The sequence below is a fragment of the Typha angustifolia genome, chromosome 11 (genome assembly GCF_048772165.1).
Source record: "Typha angustifolia cultivar Huaian chromosome 11, ASM4877216v1, whole genome shotgun sequence".
NCBI lineage: Eukaryota > Viridiplantae > Streptophyta > Magnoliopsida > Poales > Typhaceae > Typha > Typha angustifolia.
This window is the reverse complement of record NC_133249.1, coordinates 1,720,906-1,739,583: the sequence shown is the minus strand read 5'-3', so window position 1 is coordinate 1,739,583 and position 18,678 is coordinate 1,720,906. Positions and strand designations below refer to the sequence as shown.

The 18,678-nt window shown below is 41.7% G+C and overlaps 4 protein-coding genes across 6 annotated transcripts; 3 read left to right on the top strand and 1 right to left on the bottom strand.

Annotated features, from left to right (window-relative positions):
* Positions 1 to 502: 502 nt before the first annotated feature.
* On the top strand, positions 503 to 1,978 carry LOC140771131 (phospholipase A1-II 1-like). Its single transcript, XM_073112543.1, has 2 exons — positions 503 to 1,120; positions 1,204 to 1,978. Exons 1-2 carry the CDS (start codon positions 533 to 535, stop codon positions 1,810 to 1,812), a joined length of 1,197 nt encoding a protein of 398 aa, XP_072968644.1. The 5' UTR covers positions 503 to 532; the 3' UTR covers positions 1,813 to 1,978.
* Positions 1,979 to 2,981: 1,003 nt separating this feature from the next.
* LOC140770788 (phospholipase A1-II 1-like) lies at positions 2,982 to 5,574 on the top strand. Its single transcript, XM_073112059.1, has 2 exons — positions 2,982 to 3,615; positions 4,623 to 5,574. Exons 1-2 carry the CDS (start codon positions 3,025 to 3,027, stop codon positions 5,232 to 5,234), a joined length of 1,203 nt encoding a protein of 400 aa, XP_072968160.1. The 5' UTR covers positions 2,982 to 3,024; the 3' UTR covers positions 5,235 to 5,574.
* A 698-nt stretch (positions 5,575 to 6,272) lies between these two features.
* LOC140769547 (protein INCREASED PETAL GROWTH ANISOTROPY 1) lies at positions 6,273 to 9,833 on the top strand. The gene is made up of 6 exons (XM_073110275.1): positions 6,273 to 7,597; positions 7,999 to 8,130; positions 8,215 to 8,396; positions 8,498 to 8,609; positions 9,313 to 9,447; positions 9,565 to 9,833. The coding sequence occupies exons 1-6, from the start codon at positions 6,470 to 6,472 to the stop codon at positions 9,694 to 9,696; spliced, it is 1,821 nt and encodes a 606-aa protein (XP_072966376.1). The 5' UTR covers positions 6,273 to 6,469; the 3' UTR covers positions 9,697 to 9,833.
* Positions 9,834 to 12,363: 2,530 nt separating this feature from the next.
* Positions 12,364 to 18,652, bottom strand: LOC140771259 (UBP1-associated protein 2C). 3 transcript variants are annotated; one of them, XR_012106129.1, is made up of 3 exons: positions 17,260 to 18,652; positions 12,837 to 14,366; positions 12,364 to 12,754 (listed from the first exon to the last, which is right to left on the bottom strand). XR_012106129.1 is itself a non-coding variant. In XM_073112722.1 (2 exons), exon 1 carries the CDS (start codon positions 18,572 to 18,574, stop codon positions 17,261 to 17,263), a length of 1,314 nt encoding a protein of 437 aa, XP_072968823.1. In that variant the 5' UTR covers positions 18,575 to 18,652; the 3' UTR covers positions 12,364 to 14,366; position 17,260. The 3 variants fall into 3 exon arrangements, 1 of the variants encoding a protein (XP_072968823.1); XR_012106130.1 differs by having other exon boundaries at positions 12,837 to 12,932; XM_073112722.1 differs by having other exon boundaries at positions 12,364 to 14,366.
* Positions 18,653 to 18,678: the final 26 nt, after the last annotated feature.

Below are 18,678 nucleotides of genomic sequence, written 5' to 3'. Positions count from 1 at the left end.
CTTGCCATTGTAATCCATGTCATGGTCATGTTGTACATGCTTAAATTGGGTCATCAATATCAAGCTAGGCTGGTTTAAACGTAAGATCTAATGCTATGTTTCCGAAAGAGACGGTCCAACTCCAAACCTGGACCTTGTCTACAGCGATGGATAAATAAGGAAAGGAAGGAAAAAAATCTTGGGATGGTTGGATTGGGCGTGAAGTTTTAGACTCAAGCTTGCAAATTAGACTCACAGTTGCAATGTCATGGGACCAAGAAAGTTAAAGCTTGCACGCAAAACTCCCACTTTCTTTGTTACTCTTTTTAATTAATCAACAAATTGCATGAAAAACTATACATTGGATAGAAATTAAAAACTCATAACTTGCCATATACTTCTTAATTGAATCGTACAAGCATCTAAAATCTTAGCTCATTTAGAGGTGATCTAAAAGGACGTGGCAACGAACCTATGAGGTCGTTAGGATTCTTCACGCATCTATATATTACGTACCTAGTAAGAGACAAGTGCAGGATTTAGCGTAACAAAGATGTTTGGAAACATCGCAAAGAGGTGGAGGGAGCTCAACGGGAAGTACAACTGGAAAGGCCTCATAGACCCCCTCGACGTCGATCTCCGGCTTAACGTCGTGAACTACGGCGAGCTGGCGCAGGCGACCTACGACGCCTTCAATGCCGAGAAGAGATCGCCGTTCGCCGGGGCATGCCGCTACGCGCGAGCGGACTTGTTCGACAAGGTGCAAGTGTCGCACCCGAGCATGTACCGCGTCACCAAGTTTATCTACGCGACGTCGGGCGTCGACCTCCCGGAGGCGTTCATGGTGAAGTCGCTGTCGGAGGAGGCGTGGAGCAAGGAGTCGAACTGGATGGGCTACGTGGCGGTGGCGACCGACGAGGGGAAGGCGGCGGTGGGGCGGAGGGATGTGGTGGTGGCTTGGAGGGGGACGATTGAGGTTTTAGAGTGGATTAACGACTTAGATTTCACGTTGGTTCCGGCTTCTGGTATATTAGGACCAGAAGCTAAAGGTTCTGATCCTCAAGTCCATGCAGGATGGTTATCTATCTATACCTCTGCTGATCCTAAGTCACCATACAGTAAACAAAGCGCCAGAGAGCAGGTATTCTTTTAATTCTTACCATCTTTAAATTCTTTTCTTACAATCTGGGATTGACCCAAAAATATTGCATTATTCCCAAGCAGGTGTTGAGTGAGATTGGAAGACTAATGGACGAGTACAAGGACGAGGAGACAAGCATCACCATAACAGGCCACAGCCTCGGCGGCGCCGTAGCCACCCTCAGCGCCGTAGATATCGTTTCCAACGGCTTCAACAAGCCCAACGAATACCGGGGCAAGAGCTGCCCCGTCACCGCCATAGTCTTCGCCTGCCCTCGAGTCGGGGACTCCAAGTTCAGGAAGGTGTTCGACAAAATGCCTGGCTTGAGACTGCTCCGTGTTCACAACGCTGTGGACGTAGTTCCAATTTACCCGCCTTTCGGCTATGCGGATGTGGGCGTTGAGATAGTAATTGATACACGCAAGTCCCCATACTTGAAAAGCCCAGGAAACCAAGCAACATGGCACTGTTTGGAGTGCTATTTGCATGGGATAGCAGGGACGCAAGGAAGCAAAGGTGGGTTTACATTGGAGGTGGACAGAGATGTTGCTCTGGTGAACAAGAACTTGGATGCGTTGAAGGATGATTACTCTGTTCCAGTGGCGTGGAGGGTGGTGAAGAATAAGGGTATGGTCAAGTGTGAGGATGGGCATTGGAGGTTGATGGACCACGAAGAGGATGATGAAGTTTAATTAAGTTCATGTTTGTAACCATACCTTAATTGATAATTAGGAGTTCATGGTGGTAGTATTAATTGCATGTTTTCAATATTATATCATCGTATTGCATTCACTTTTACATATATAAATTGCATGGTCGAAAAATTTCGATGAAAATATCATGATTTTAGTGCTACATTTGCTTTAATACAACTTGTTACGCGCAGCATAACATCAAACGTTCTTGTCGTGTAATTCACTAAACACTAAAAGATAATAAAATAATTACACTAATCTCAAACACAAATAAACACATGGAAAACTCTCTAAATAATATATTTACTGTGCAAGATACAAAATATATATATATATATATATCAGCTAGTGCACAAAATTTATACACTATTGACTTCCTAGGCGTCTTTTAGAGGGCTCCCACCACTCGCGTTTCTCGTGACCTCAACACCTCTATTTGACTCTAATGTACCATTGTCTTCCTTATTTGTCTCTCCCACACCTACCACATAAACTCCAGTGTACCTACCAGGGGCCTATGTTTGCCATCTGAAATGCTAACCCTCTATGCCTTTACACAGATATTCAAAGTTTATGTCATTCTCCCAATCAAATTGGGATCCGTTGTCTCTTACTTAATTAGGGAAACTAAAGACATAGTTAAACTAATATTATCAATTAGACTAGGGTTCTTCGTGGGGAAGGTCTAATCTAACACTACACCTAATTAGACCACCAACTGGGTTTTGAAAGAAACTCCAAACTTATTTTACACCCAAGACTGCAGACTTTGGATATATTATTCATGTTGAAATAAGGAGCCTGCCCTATAAAACATAAAGTTTAACGTACAAGTATCTCCAAGCAGCTCAATGCTTAGCTCATGACAACCAATCTAAAACGAAAGTGGCAATAACCTAATGGGACTAAGCCATCCATATGGGAACTCCTGCAACCCAAGTTGTAGTAATTTGCTGCTATTAGCTACTTGGCAGCACGTAATACCCACATTGAAGCGAATTCCTTCAGCCGAGGATGCAGATGACAATGGTGCATGTCAGCATGCATGCCTTAATCTATCTATTAGACAGTCAGCATGCATGCCATTAGAAGAAACTTATCATACACGTATATAGATTTATAGTAATATATATGAGTACGTGTAGGCTAACACAGGGTACAAACAAAAGCAAAAGATTGCAAGCGAGGTACAACTCTACCGTACCGAAGATGTTCGGAAACATAGCTAAGAGATGGAGGGAGATCAACGGCGAGAACAACTGGAAGGGCCTACTAGATCACCTCGACATCGACCTCCGCCTTAATATAATCAACTACGGCGAACTGGCGCAGTCGGCCTACGACGCCTTCAACAGCGAGAAGAGGTCTAGATTCGCCGGCGCGTGCCGGTACGGGCGACAGGGCTTCTTCGACAAGGTGCAGGTATCAAACCCGAACATCTACCGAGTCACGAAGTTTATCTACGCGACGTCGAGCATTGAGTTGCCGGAGGCGTTCATGCTGAAATCGTTGTCGTCGGAGAAGTGGAGCAGGGAGTCGAACTGGATGGGTTTCGTCGCGGTGGCCACCGACGAGGGGAAGGCGGCGCTGGGGAGGAGGGATGTGGTGGTGGCCTGGAGAGGGACGATTCGGACGTTGGAGTGGGGGAATGATCTGGACTTCACGATGATCTCGGCTTCGAGTGTATTAGGAAGACAAGAAGTAGAAGGTTTTGATCCACAAGTGCATAGAGGATGGCTATCTATCTACACTTCTACCGATCCCAACTCACCTTACACTAGAGAGAGTGCAAGAAATCAGGTAATTATCATCTTCTTGCTCTTGTTAATTAACTAGAAAATTAATATAATCTTTTTTAATAAAACACACACACACACACTCTCTCTCTCTCTCTCTCTCTCTCTCTCTCTCTCTCTCTCTCTATATATATATATATATATATATATTATAGTTAGTAGTTTTAACATACATAACTACAGAAGTAAGATGATCTTAATGAATATCCCAGAGTAAGTATTTTTAAGATTTAAGATAAAAGCAAAAGCTAAATAGTATTTAAGTATTTCATTTTTATTCTGTTGCGTTAGCTATTGTTAGAGGTTGATTTGGACAAGCTTTTCAAAGAAAGATATTCTTACAAGATAAAGGATATAGTGAATAGGCTGACAGTACTTTGCTGAATATTACATCAAATGTTTGATTAGTGTACGCATCTAATTATACCTCATATTGCTATCATATTCAACGAATAGGATGACTTGGATAACTTGGATAAGGTGGTTAAGTACGGAGATGTGGTTACCAATTATGGACGATATAATAAACGTACGTAAACTTGAGTACGTACTGATGTTACTTCAATATGGACGTAGATGTGATGGTATAAAGTTGTTCTAATATGTAATACGTAAAATATTATAATTGTTGATGTATTCTTTAAAATATCATAATTGATATTATAATTATAGATCTCACTTATAAATACTAGTTAAATCTAACTAATCTAAAATTAAACTGAACTTAGTGTAAAAACTATCTAATACCACCCAATATCAATAAATTTTTATTTTGTGAGAAAAAATGTATGATAAATACTTCACACAGTAGAATATTTTACTTATTTTAATATATTTATTAACTTTAATGATAATTTGCGTAGATTATTTTATCGAAAAACTAACCATGATAGCAATTCTATAAGAGTTTAATGAAATTTTAGAAAATACAGTAGTAATTATGTAAAAACCCATAAAAATATATATATAATATTGGTTGGATAAACATCTGGTTATATTTATGCGAAGCAGGTATTGAATGAGATTGGAAGACTAGTGGACGAGTACAAAGACGAGGAGACGAGCATCACGATAACAGGCCACAGCCTCGGGGCTGCCGTAGCCACTCTCAACGCCGTAGATATCGTAACCAACGGCCTCAACAAGCCCAACGAATCCCGAGGCAGGAGCTGCCCCGTCACCGCCATAGTCTTCGCCAGCCCTCGCGTCGGCGACTCCCAGTTCAAGAAGATGTTCGACGAAATGCCTGGCTTAAGACTTCTCCGTGTTCGCAACGCCCCGGACGTAGTTCCAATTTACCCACCTATAGGCTACGCCGACGTGGGTGTTCAGCTCATGATTCGTACCACCAATTCGCCATACTTGAAGAGCCCTGGGAGCTTTGAGTCATGGCACAACATGGAGTGCTACTTGCATGGGGTGGCAGGGACGCAAGGAAGCAAGGGTGGGTTTAAGTTGGAGGTGGACAGAGATGTTGCACTGGTGAACAAATCCTTGGATGCATTGCGGGATAAATACTTTGTTCCAGTCTCATGGATGGTGGCGAAGAATAAGGGTATGGTGAAGGCTGATGATGGGCATTGGAAATTAGTGGACCATGAGGAAGACAATGGTGTTGCTTAATCCAAAGGTAGAAGTTGTAGAACATTTAGATGGGTTGGGTAAAGGAAGTGCATAAAGCCCAAGATGTCAACGAAAAGATTGCAGTTAACCTGAACCTAGGCCCAAATAAATCACATCCTTAGTGCTTGGTAATGATAAGGACATTTGTATGTTTCCAAGTTATAATCTATGCAGCTCCACAACAATTCGCTTTTCTCACTCTATAGTAAAGCTTACTTCTTGTCTTCTTTAGCTTGAGTACGTGCCTTTCTTTTGTGTAGCTCTTCCAAACACTCACTCTCATTGTGCATGTACGTGCAATAATGCTAATCCTAAGGAAATATACTTTGCTTTCATTCAACGCTCTTCCTTTCTTGTGCATGGTAACGTTGACAACAAGCTATATTCCACCAAACCCTATTAATAGAGAGTGATCAAGAGCTTTGCTTTTATGAGAACGACACGTGGTGGTGGGATCTAGATGATGCATAGGGACCATTAAGATAGAAACTTCTCTAGTAGTACTCAGCTCCATCCTTCGATAGAGTTTGCACTTGAATGGTTGAAAGAGAGTCTAGAGATTAAAGATCGATGGTTTCGTTTGTTAATGCTACAAATCGATCCAAAAGATCACCATCAATGGAGTGGCACAGCCAATGAGACAATTAATCTGTATGGACAAAGCTAGCCTCCTCATCTTTGGATCACGCACCCTCTTAACTCTCATCAAAGTTTACTTTGCTACCATTCGATATATAGTTGAGAATGTATATATATATATATATATATATACACAGATACATTTGAATAACTTGATATAGAGGAATGAAATAAATTAATCTTAGGCTCCTCGCAAGAAAAGTCTCACCAATCCAGCCGACGAATGTGTGAAGTATCACGTGAGATCGTCTACCGTTGTCTTTAATAAGCCAGGGGTGTTAATTGCAAAAAATTGGTACTTCTAAAAGAGTAAATGTAAAAGAGGCAGTTTTTATTTTATTTGGCGTGGATTCAAACTAGACACTGTTATTCATAGTGCGGATCCAAAAAGAGAAGGGACCGTTCCTCGCTTTCCGTGCCCACCTTCTCCATCTTAAAACCCCTCCTTTTCCTTCTCCCCACCCCATTGTAGAAAACAAAAGCAAAACCCTCTCTCTCTCTCTCTCTCTCTCTCGTCTTCACCTGGAGAATCCCCAGCTATGCTTCTGAGTCCATCTTAGTCATCCATTTCATACTGAGTGATCTACATTCCTCCGATGGTGGCTGGACGCGTCAAGGCGGCGATGGGCTTCCAGAAGAGCCCCGCCACCCCCAAATCCGAGACGCCGCGAAGGTCATCGAGCTCGCCGGGGTCGCTGAAGTCTGCGACGCCGGCGCAGGCGCCGACGTCGAACGGGAAGACGGCGGGCTCCGCCTTCGCCCGGTCGTTCGGGGTCTACTTCCCCCGCGCTTCTGTCCAGGTCCAGCCGCGGCCGCCGGACGTCACTGAGCTACTACGGCTGGTGGAGGAGCTCCGCGAGAAGGAGTCCCGTCTCCGCACCGAGCTCCTCGAGCAGAAGCTGCTGAAGGAGACCGTGGCCATCGTGCCCTTCCTGGAGCGCGAGATTGCGGCCAAGGGCGAGGAGATCGAGCGGTCGAGGGAGCGGATCGCGGATCTCGAGGCGGAGAACGCCGCGCTGCGGGAGGAGCTCGAAGGTTTGCGGTCGAGGGAGGCGAGGGTTGAAGCGATGGAGGCGGAGATCGAGGATCTGCGGAGCGCGATCTCCTCGACTTCGCGGAGGTTCCAGGGTTTGCTCGACGCCTCCTCGCGATCCGATCTCGTCAAGAATGTGAGGACTCGCTCCTCCAAATCCCCCGACATTGCCCCCAATGTCGAACTCCCGAAGCAGGGGAGCACCAATCAGAAGGAAGAAATCGAAGAATCGCAACAATCTCGCTGCACAACCCCTCGGATTCCAAAACCCCCTCCACTACCCTCTTCTTCTTCTTCTTCTTGTTCATCCAACTCTTCTTGCTCCTCCTCCTCTTCTTCCTCCGAGACAACCGCCATATCGAAGACAACACCGCCGACTCTAACATCATTACCGCCGATTCCACCACCATTACCGGCACGAGCGATCAGCTCCGGCAGCAGCGGATCACGACTTGGCGCACCTCCTCCTCCGCCTCCACCGCCGCCTCCCGCGGCCAGGGGGCCGAGGTCATCATCGTCGACGACGGGGCCCTCGGTTCGCCGCGTGCCGGAAGTGGTGGAGTTCTACCACTCGCTGATGAGGAGAGACTCAAAGAGGGAGACTGGAAACGGAGTCGGCGACGCGCCGGCGGCCTCCTCCGCGCGCGACATGATTGGCGAGATCGAGAACCGGTCCTCTCACCTCCTCGCTGTGAGTGCACTTAACTACTAAATTTACGAAACTGCCACTATTCTTTTCGTTCTCTTTTGTTCGATATATTACTACATCCACAGCGTTGAAAAAAAATAATAATTAGGAAGTAAACAAAGGTTAGTTGTTGCATAGGATCCAAACTGCCATCTCAGTAACGTAGTGTAGACTAAGTCGTCTAAAGTAGCATTAAAGATATTAAAGAGACTTGAGAGACATAATTATTAATTGGTCGTCGTGAGACATCGTGGATACCTGGGTCAGCGTTGGTTCGTGCGTTGAGTCAGTAGCCGTTGCATTCTCTTAGACTAAACTACCCTCCTTGCCCCTCTTTAACGTTCTCTCCCGCTCTGTGCTTTTAATACTAAAGGGTACGATAAAATTAATTCTAAAATTTGCAGATAAAGACGGACGTGGAGACGCAGGGGGATTTCATACGGTTTCTGATAAAGGAAGTGGAGGGGGCGACCTTCACTAACATCGAGGATGTGGTCACTTTCGTCAAATGGCTCGATGACGAGCTCTCTTGCCTCGTATAAATCTTATCCCCTATTCTGGAATAACCTTATCCGATTACACGAATAAGCTTCTTCTGACTGCGATTTGATCTTGTCCAGGTGGATGAGAGAGCGGTGCTGAAGCACTTCGAGTGGCCGGAGAAGAAGGCCGACGCCTTGCGGGAAGCGGCTTTTGGGTACTCCGATCTGAAGAAGCTCGAGTCGCAGGCGTCGTCCTTCCGCGACGACCCTCGTCAGCCATGCTCTTCTGCCCTCAAGAAGATGCAAGCTTTACTAGAGAAGTAAGCGAGCTCGTGTCTATGACCCCTCTCTCCTCTCCTCTCTCTCTCTCTCCCCCATCTTGTTTTCTTTATTTCGAATCTGACGTGGCGACGCATGATAGGCTGGAGCACGGAGTGTTCGACCTGGCACGTGTGCGGGAGGGTGCCACGCGGCGGTACAAAAGTTTTCGGATCCCCTGGGAGTGGATGTCGGAAAATGGAATCATTGGGCAGGTAATAATAAGTCCACCAGCTAAAACTGTCGTTTTGATTGGGTAAGAATTAGGCTGGGTTAGATTAGGTGTTAATTAATACGATAATTAAGAAACTTAGAAGGGCGTTTAGAAAGAGCCAAAGAAGTGGCTGCAAATAAATAGCGACGGTCAGCGGAGGAGGACAAGCAGAAAAAAAGAGAAAAAAATCGTAGATCTCGCAGCACGTGAGCTGGGTTCACGTGACACGAATCGTCTTGTCACAGATGAGCTGGCGATATCTAGACAGACAAAGGAATCATGTGAATGAATGCGATCTCGGAGGTTGTCTAAAGAACGTTTGGTCTCTTATCTTCGGATTCTTCTGTCTTTGACTGTGGAATTAATGTGTTTTCCCATGGTAGATTCGTAATTTCACCTAGGGATGTTGCTGCTAGTAAATAAAATGCTAGTACTCGTAGCTAAACTGTTGTAATATCTCGTGGATCTCATTAATTCTTAATTACGTTTGGTTTCTGTGCCATGACAATATTGTGCTTGAAGTTTTAATATCAAGAATGTTGATATTTATATACATAATATAAGAATATTAGTGATGGCTCAACTTAAATGCATCTGATAACAATCTTTCTATGCTGAAACTTGTCCTGTTGATGAATGATCAAAACTATAGAGACATGAAGGTAATGTGTTTTTATTATTATTATTATTTCTTTGTGATTCAGATTAAACTAGCATCGGTGAAATTAGCAATGAAGTACATGAAAAGAGTTTCCTCTGAGATTGAGGCCTTGGCAGATGGCCCTGAAGAAGAGGAGTTGATGCTTCAAGGAGTTAGATTTGCCTTTAGGGTGCACCAGGTTAATATCGGCATTGCTATTTCCCCATGTTTATTGCGAAATTAGTACTCCATTCTATTGATTTATTATCTAAAGACTACAATTTAACCTTCTTTATTATCTGTTTATTTCCTCCAGTTTGCAGGAGGCTTCGATGTGGAAACCATGCGAGCATTTCAAGAGCTTAAAGACAAAGCATCTTCATTCCATTCCCAAACCCAACACCAAAGCCAACATCAACAGCAAAAGCTTATTTGCACGACTACTTAGTATCTTAATTTTAGTATTAATTTCCATGTATCATATCCTTACATTACTTTGGAAGCAAAATCTCTCGATTGTTTTGCTCCGGATGCTTTAATCTGCAACATTTATTTTTCACATTAATTAATTATAAGGGACTTACATTATTTGGATAACTATTTGCTTGCTAGCTTTGCTACTCGCTAGTTTATATTGGACGACAACAGTACGTATACTTCATGCAATTGGATAAGAAGCTTGCATTGCAAATTTGCAACGCCACACAGTTCTTACCCCGCCTTTATTCATCTGTGGATAACTATTCTAATTTTTAATATCAGAAAAAGAGAGCTAATAATAAGTATAAGTTGTTTTAATGCTTAGTTTAATATTAGTATAAGGAGTAATAATTTTATTTAATATGATATAAAATTAATATTATTTAATAATAATGAATTTACCAAATGATAAAAATATCTTTGATTGGCTTATTGCAACAATAGTAGTAATACATATATTTATCTAAATTATAATATTTTTTATTATAATTCTGGATTTAAAACTGGATTTAAAAGGCTTCATATTCTCGCACAAGAAAGAAAAAATATTACACTGTAGGGTAATATAAGGTTATAAATTTATACGTAGACTCTGCACTCTATGTAAAATAATTATACACCATAAAGTTTAGTTGATTTCGACCTCATATTTTCAGTTTCCAGCAATCTGGTTGGATGATTCGATGTATTGGTCGTTGGCTTTAAAGATCTCAAGCCGGTAACTCTTCTCCGGTAGCTAGGGCTGTCAAAATAATCGAGCCAGCTTGAGCTCAGCTCGATATTGCTCGATCAAGCTTGGCTCAGAAATAGGTTGAACCGAGCTTGATTATTAAAGCTAGGTTCAAAATTAAATTCGAGCCAAACTTGATTCCGAGCCGGCTTAAAAAGGCTCGAATATATATATATAATGAGTAATATCAAATTAATATGAATCATCAGATCAAAACCCTTTCATCCATTTAGAATTTCAGTCATTATTTTCTGACACAATTATCTCTATTGTTTGTAATTTATATTTTGGTTGTCTGTAGTTTTTGTTACACAATTATTTTTATTACTTATAATTTATATTTTGGTTGCTTGTAGTTTTCTAACTTATTTATCTTTATTGCTTGTAATTTATATTTTGGTAATATTTATATCTTTATAGTTGAATTAGGTTTTATTTCAAGCTCCATTCAAGCTTGCTTAGGCTCGAAAATGGTTTGTTAATTGAGCAGCTCGTTTAAACTCGAATTGAAATTATTTTAATTCAAGTTTAATCACAAAGAAAGGCTCGAAATTAATTTCAATCCAAACTTAATTAGAGCCAATCAAGCTCGGCTCATTTACACCCCCTTCCGGTAGCTCCATCCTTATACACTCGCCCGTACTGTGCCATCCACCTCTCATGCCTCACGGACATGGGCACGTCGTTCCCGATAATAGTTCGCGACTCGGCTCGTGAGGTCCAAATGGTGAAGATGAACAAGGCATTAAGCCAGACGCCGCCTCGGCTAGTGATTCGTACTGCCATTTTGGCGTACAAGTAAGGTAGTTTCGAAGGGTGCATGGTTTCTCTCAAGAAAAACTAGAGGCTGCTGTCGTTTATATAGAGATTGGGCTATATGTACGTATATACAGTAATAGAGATAGAGAGAGAAAGAGAGAGACTGAAGAGAAGAAGACCGTATGACAACTAAGTTTTCTGCGTACCCTGTTATACGTTGCTTGGATTTGTTGCTGTTTGGTGGCTGTGTGGATCTTTCTGCATCATGATAAATGAGATGTTAATATCTCTGTGATTAATGAGATATTGATGGTCCCTAATTAGGCCATTTGGCATGGCTTAAACGCTTCGCTTCCCCATGTCAATGAATTATCGTGGCTTAGTCACTGGCTTATATCTGCCTACATCTCGTGTTTATACATGCTCTATTAGGATACGGTTTAGATATAATTTTAAAAGAGATCACTCCGAATATCAGTTTAAATTAAAAATAAATTTAGTGTAATCTACTTAAAATTTAATTTTCTTATTGTTCTCCTCATTCATCTAATCATTTTACATTTACAAACAAAATCTAATTATCATTTTAACTTTGAAAACTATCATTTTAATCAACTATTTTATGTCAATCTTTTTCTCCTTCTCTCCTCATAAAATTTAACAATTTATCTCATAAATTCTTATTTTAGTTTAGTTACCAACTTTTAATATAAAAATCAAAAGAAATGATGAGATTTCTAATCCAGTTTGCAACCAGTTTTCCTTAAACTCGTTTAAGGCATGCAGTGCAAATCTACAAGTATACAGTGAATCTATAATCATCGAATCTCCCTTTGCACATTTGAAAAACCGTCGCATTGAAATCCCATCTGCGGGTACGCCATCTACAACCGGCTTTCTTTCTGGCTTCATCATACAATAACTCAAAAACTCTTAATACAATATAAACACTTTAACCAACCAGCACTATCTCAGCTCCAGTATAATTTTCAACCCCTACTCTTTGGCTAATTATCGGGATCGGTGAAGGAAGATCAGAGATTGGCATCCTTCAGATTTTAGGCTCGCTTGAAATTTGTTTATCTTATTAGTTTGGCGGCTAATTTAGAAGGGACAGAATAGACAAACCATCAACCAGGAAGCTAATACTGAAGAAGGGTTCAAAGCCAGAATCAAATATATGAATTGTTGGCTCAAGCAAAACAGAGTTTTCTTCTTCCAATTTTACAAACAATAAAATAAAATAAATAAAACACCAAATCCTCCCAAGCACTTGGGCGACGGTAATATGTCAAAGTCATGGAAGAAGAGGAGAAAAGAGAGCATTAGATCAGAATTTCGACATTTTCAACATTGCAGTGGGAGTGTTTTTATGATCTTCATTTTCACCAAAGAGAGGTTACACTATATCACTCCAATTTGAAGCTTCAATTTTAATTTTATCACTTCGCCCTTGCGAGTTGTAAGCAATTACCAAGATTTTTCCAATCCCCACATACCTTCTGGATCAGGTAGGAAAAAGATTACATCCGAAGACCTGCAAGCAAATCGGAAAAGATAATACAAATGAAGGGGAAAGAAGACAACTATAAATTCAAGATAGGGACAAAGAAACAAACCAGATATAGCACCAGAATCTTGGCAAGCCTCAAACCTAGCCGGTACTTCCCAACAAACTTACCAGCAAATCAATTTCTTACCAACCTTCTCTCTACCTGTAACAAATTATCATGACCAGGAACAAAATGCATTCGAAGGAATTAACCCAACCGGAAGTACTGAACCAGTCTAATTGAACTGAACAAGCATAGTGGAACCAGATGATCCTGGTTGATTCAAAACTCCAAAGTTATCTTGCAACCATGGGAACTACAGTATAACACTATCTGACACACTACTTTGCAGAATTGACTGACTATAATGCATTCTTAGGAGAGAAACAAGTGAACAGCAAAAGTAGATTTGTTCTCAACGACAACAGGGTGGGGAGTTAAACGAGTAAAACAAACAACAGTCAGTAGAGAATTTATTTTGTTCCACTGCACACAAAGCTCTCTTCATCAGAAATACATCAAATTACAAGATCTGGTCTGACTGCATAATTATACAACTAAGTGTACAGCTAATTGAAAACTAAGTCAATTTGATACCACAAACAGATTTCTTAGTCTGATAACATGCACTACAGCTGCTGCTGGTCTGTGCAGGGGATGCCAGAATATACATGCCAGTCAAAAGGATTTATCATCAAGGGTAGGATCCACAATAAAGTTAAAATCATACAATGAAAACAAAACATTGATGTTTGACGACGAGAACAGCCAAAAATAAAAACAACCAAATCAACACAAAACATGAAGATATACAGATCAGCTTGCAACTGAAAAAGAAAATGACAAACTATCAAAACACCACAAAATATATCACATGTTGGGTGGAACTAACAACTAAGCAACAAACCATATGTCAACTTTCCTTCATGTACCAACATACAAAATCATCAGATATTCTATGATAACATGTACTATGGATCATGCCCAATATTTCTTTAGGCTTCCTTCCAACTGGACATTTGAAAGGAGCCTGACCAAACAGACAAAAAAGGAAGATAGGGAACTCAACTTAATATGGCAAAATAGATCATACAATCATATATTATATAACAGATGGAATAAGGACACGCCCATGAATAATCATCCATAATGGTGAACAGGAATGGGTCATTAACAATAACAGAGCATCCTTCATTCCAGTTGGGAGTGTTCCAACATCATAACACAAAAGAGGCACTGTCATAATATTACAAAATGCAGAAAGGAAGAAAGTAGAGGCCACATTATTCTACCTTAAAACCTAACGCAAGCAAAAGAAAGATCATTTCAGAAGAGAATCAGAGGCAAGAAATTAGAAGGCTATACCCACAAGTACAAACACAAAGACAAAGCACAGCTATAGCTGCAAGTTTCTCTTTTTTTCTTCTCGGACAGGAAAAAAAACTAATTTTACTAACTCCCAGCAGCTAACATCAGAGAGCAAACCGCATTTTCAGATCAGAAGTAGCCACAAATTGCAAGCCACATCAAAGTAGATAACAAGTCTCAATTCAGCACAACCATTCAAAGCAATTGCTCCCAAGAGTTGTCATAGACCTGAACAACACATCCATTATAGCTCAATCAATGATTCAACTACAGACAAATGAAATGACATGCGTTACTTTAAAGTAGGACCTGGTGATAAAGATTCTAATATTGGAATAAGCAAAATGCAGAAGCGGAAGTCAAAACAGTAGAAACTCAACCCCAAGCAGAACGGCCAGCAGCATTTGAAATTGGGCGTGCACAAAATCATAAATTTAACATACAAAACAAGTAACTGAACATTTCAGCATATAGAGAAAAATGGAATGTAGAAGCATTTCAAAACTCAAGAGCAAGCTTTGTGCAAGAGGGGATACTTGAGGCTCCAACAGTACTTGCTTTGCAAGAATAAGGTTTATCTCACATGCCCAGTGCATAAGTCACATATCCAACTACATAAGGATTGAAAATTGCTGCATATTTACACAGTCAAAAGAAAAGAAACACTATCTCCATTAAAAAGGACCTGCAAGTGCTTCACATGCATGATTTTCAAGTGAGACACGAAATGAAGAAATTCCATAAGCACCATGAATAGCATATGAACCTAATAACATATACATGCACAAGAAAATAGATAAACATATACTTAAGAAAGAGGCCCCTTCAATAAGCAAACTCAAGATCAATTAAACCTAATAGGCACAGGCAAAAGAACAGAACATAAGATGCCCTAAACATAATAAAACTTCCTCTAAAACAAATTAGAGTCACAAATAAGAAGTCATCCCATTATGTCTTAAGAGGACTTTCCCTATCAGAGACTTAAGTTGCTCCACCAATGAGCAATTTTGTATCTCTAAAATTAATAACTAACATAATTCTCCTCTGAGATAGTACAGAAAAACTTGAAGATCAATTACATTTAAAATGAGAGCAAAAACATGAGGCCACATCCCAACAAGAGAAAAAAGCTTGAGCAAGCACATAAAAGGAACAATTGGAACACAATTAAGCACTTGAAAACAGAGGCATTAATCTGAATCATATAGTCTTAATCTAAACCATCCTGGAAGCACACAATAGATGCAGCTGCAGAATGGGCATCAGAAATTTCCAAAAAGTAATTGCAAATACCAAAACACCATCATTTGTTAGTAAAATATATGAATCCTTCTTTGCTTGATTCTGCTCTAGACAAACTACATTACATTTTTCAGATGGTTGATGTCAGGATAAAGTTGGCTCTGGAGATCTCTCAAATGTCTAGTGAAAACTTTTTTAACTTTGGTTTAAGCTGAACCAGATGCCTTAAAGGTGGGAAAAGTTAGTTATATTTAAGTTACCATAACAATTGCTTTAAGACATTACATAATGGAACCTTGACAGACATAAAAAAAAGAAAATTTAAACCAGCAGAATAAGCCAGTCATGCCACAAAACCAAAGCAAAAGACAGGAACATAGAATCAATATAACATAAGTGCAATCCATTAATGATTGTACATCCACCTTTTGGCTAAAAGACAAAGAATTCTAAGAAATATTAGACCATAGTATCCACACTATTTATAGAAGGGAATTCAAAAGCAAATTAGTATCCAAGAAATGCCCGAAGAAGTATCCAGTCTATCAATCCAACCTATGAAGGAAAAACAAATCACCAGGACTGAGTTAGTCATGCTACAAATCGCTGCAATCACCAAAACAATACAACCCTCACGCCAGACAGCTACTCTAGAACAACCAAAACAACCGGGGCAAGGACACCTTTGTAAAATTTGATTTTCTGAATGCATAGCAAGTGTGATACAAAAGTAACAAAACCCAAGCCATCCCTTTCCAAAGTATACTCTAGCATGAGCTAAAAGACCAGATGAAGAAGTCCCATCTTCCATAGTTAAATCGTGGACCAAGCAGTCATGTGATAAAGCATTACCATTCTGTCTTATATGCAAAGAGAGGCAGAAAGCAGAAAATGACATAAAAGGAGTTAAGTTCCACACGCAGCCCTGCTGTTCTATACTAGATGATCCGGAGGAAGAAAACACATCCAATCTTGCTTCAGATTTTGTGCAAGATCATTGCATATATGCAATAGATGAAGCAATTATCTAACAAGTCACGTTTCCCATTGCTACTCTACTGAAATAGTTTGGTTAAAAATTTAAATCCAATACATCCTTTTTTCGGATGATTTAGCTTCTACCAGCATAAACAAAAAAACTACTGTTGTGCTGCCAAGACTCAACTTTATTGTGAAAGCATCGAGGTTCTATTTATTGCAAAGTTACACAATGAAGAAGCAAAATGCTCAAAAAAGTTTTCATATCTGGTAGGGCAGAGCCTTTTAAGTCCATATGTTTTTAAGAAGATATCCTGATATAGTACAAAAACACTTGATCATCTTGTCACATAAGTAGCATATTTCTTAAGAGAAACTTAGTCCCAACTGTTTGGGGTTTAACGGAAATGGAAACATAAAAGAATATGAGAACATAAGTAGAAGATAACATTATTCAAACCAAGTCATCAGTTATTCCACAGACAGCTATTCTACAGATCAAATTGACATAACAGTAAACCGCTTTTAGCATTAAGATCAGTGCTGACAAGTTCTTATACGCAAGAAGATCTAGGGGGTGCACATTTGCATGCAAACAGACAACCACACCAATTCACATTGAAGTCACCAAGAAAACTGAAAACATAGATACAGAAAAAATATGACAACAAATTAACCAAATAATAGGCATGATCATTGAGTTAATAGTTCCACATTTAGCATAACAGATGTCTAATTGGCTAATTGCAATGGGATGAAAATCTTGACATGCAAAACCATCATATGATATACTACGGCATAACCAAAATTGCTAAAAGCAAATATGCAAAAATAAATAGTACTTAACAAACATTAAACATACACTATACTGACAAAAATAAAATTTGAAGTGGATTACCTTAGTAATAAGGTGGCATGTTCGGGTAAAGCCCTGCACCGCCTGGAACCCTAGGGCCTGGAGAAGAACCTGCAGGCTGGTGATGCTGGCCTGGAAATGCTGATGATGACAGAGGATAGTGCCCACCTTCCTGATAAGCTCCAGAAGGCACCCCAGCCGAGCTGGGTGGCATCCGATACAGAGAAGAACCCATGCCTAAACCGCCATATCCACCAGAACCAGGACCGCCAAACTGAGAGGAAGACCCATAGGGGCCACCTAGGCCTGCCCCATAACCTCCAACCCCAGCTCCACCCAGCGACGAAGGCACCTGGCTCCCAATAGATGACAGTCCCGGAGTGCCCCCCGCCATAGACGATGGCAGAGATGAATGATGGTGGTGGCCCAACCCCCCAGCACCAGCAATCGCACTTCCCGAGAAACCACCATAAGCAGAGAGTCCACTTCCAGGACCGCCGTACTGGCTCGACAATGAGTTTGGGCCATGCCCATCCCCACCAATATCTGGGCCGCCGCCCATTGGCTGACCCTGACCTCCAGTAATGGGGGCCCCACCGGCCGCCGCTGGAGCACCAGGCTTCCCTTTCTTTCCCTCAATCGCGAGCTTACACACCAAATGGTGCCCGTCGATAGTCTTGGTGGGATCAACAAGCGATGCCCGTGCTGCCTCTGCCGTTTTGTACACAAATAACGCAAAACCCCGGAACTTCCCTGTCTGTTTATCAAACCCTAGCGGCCCCTCCTCAATTTCCCCGTAAGATGAGAAGTGAGCAAGCAACCGATCCGATGGCATCTCAGCGGGCACATTCCCGACATATATCTTGCGAAGCGACACGTCAACTGCAGGGGCCACCGGCGCTGTGGGTCCCGCGGTTCCAGCCGCAGCGAGCTGGGTAACGGTCATCCGACCGTCGATCTTCTTCGACGGCTCCTTCAGTGCGAGAAGGGCGCCATCGATGTGGCGGAAGGTGATGAAGCCGTATCCCTTGCTCTTCCCGGTGGCCTTGTCGACGATCACAACGGCCTCCTCGAGGTCGCCGTAGGAGGAGAAGAGGGAGCGGAGGGTGTCGGTGGTGGTCTCCCAGCCGAGGCCGCGGATGAAGAGCTTTCGCTGGGCGGGGTCGCGGTCTGCGATGGCGCGGACGGCGTCAAGGACGGCGACGTCGCGGCAAGCGGCAGCGGCGACGATGTCAGCGAGCTGCTCGCGAGAGAAGGAATTCAGGATCTTGAGGGTGTCGTCGCGGGTGAGCAGCGCAGTGGCCGCAACGCCGACGCCGTTCTCGTCCGACTTGCGCTTCTTGTTGATGGGATCCATGGAGAGAAGGGGGCGGCGAGGAGGAGAAAAACCCTAACCCTAAACCCGAAAGAGAGAAGAGATAGGAATAGACAGAGAGGGATCAAGGCTAAGAAGAGGGGGGG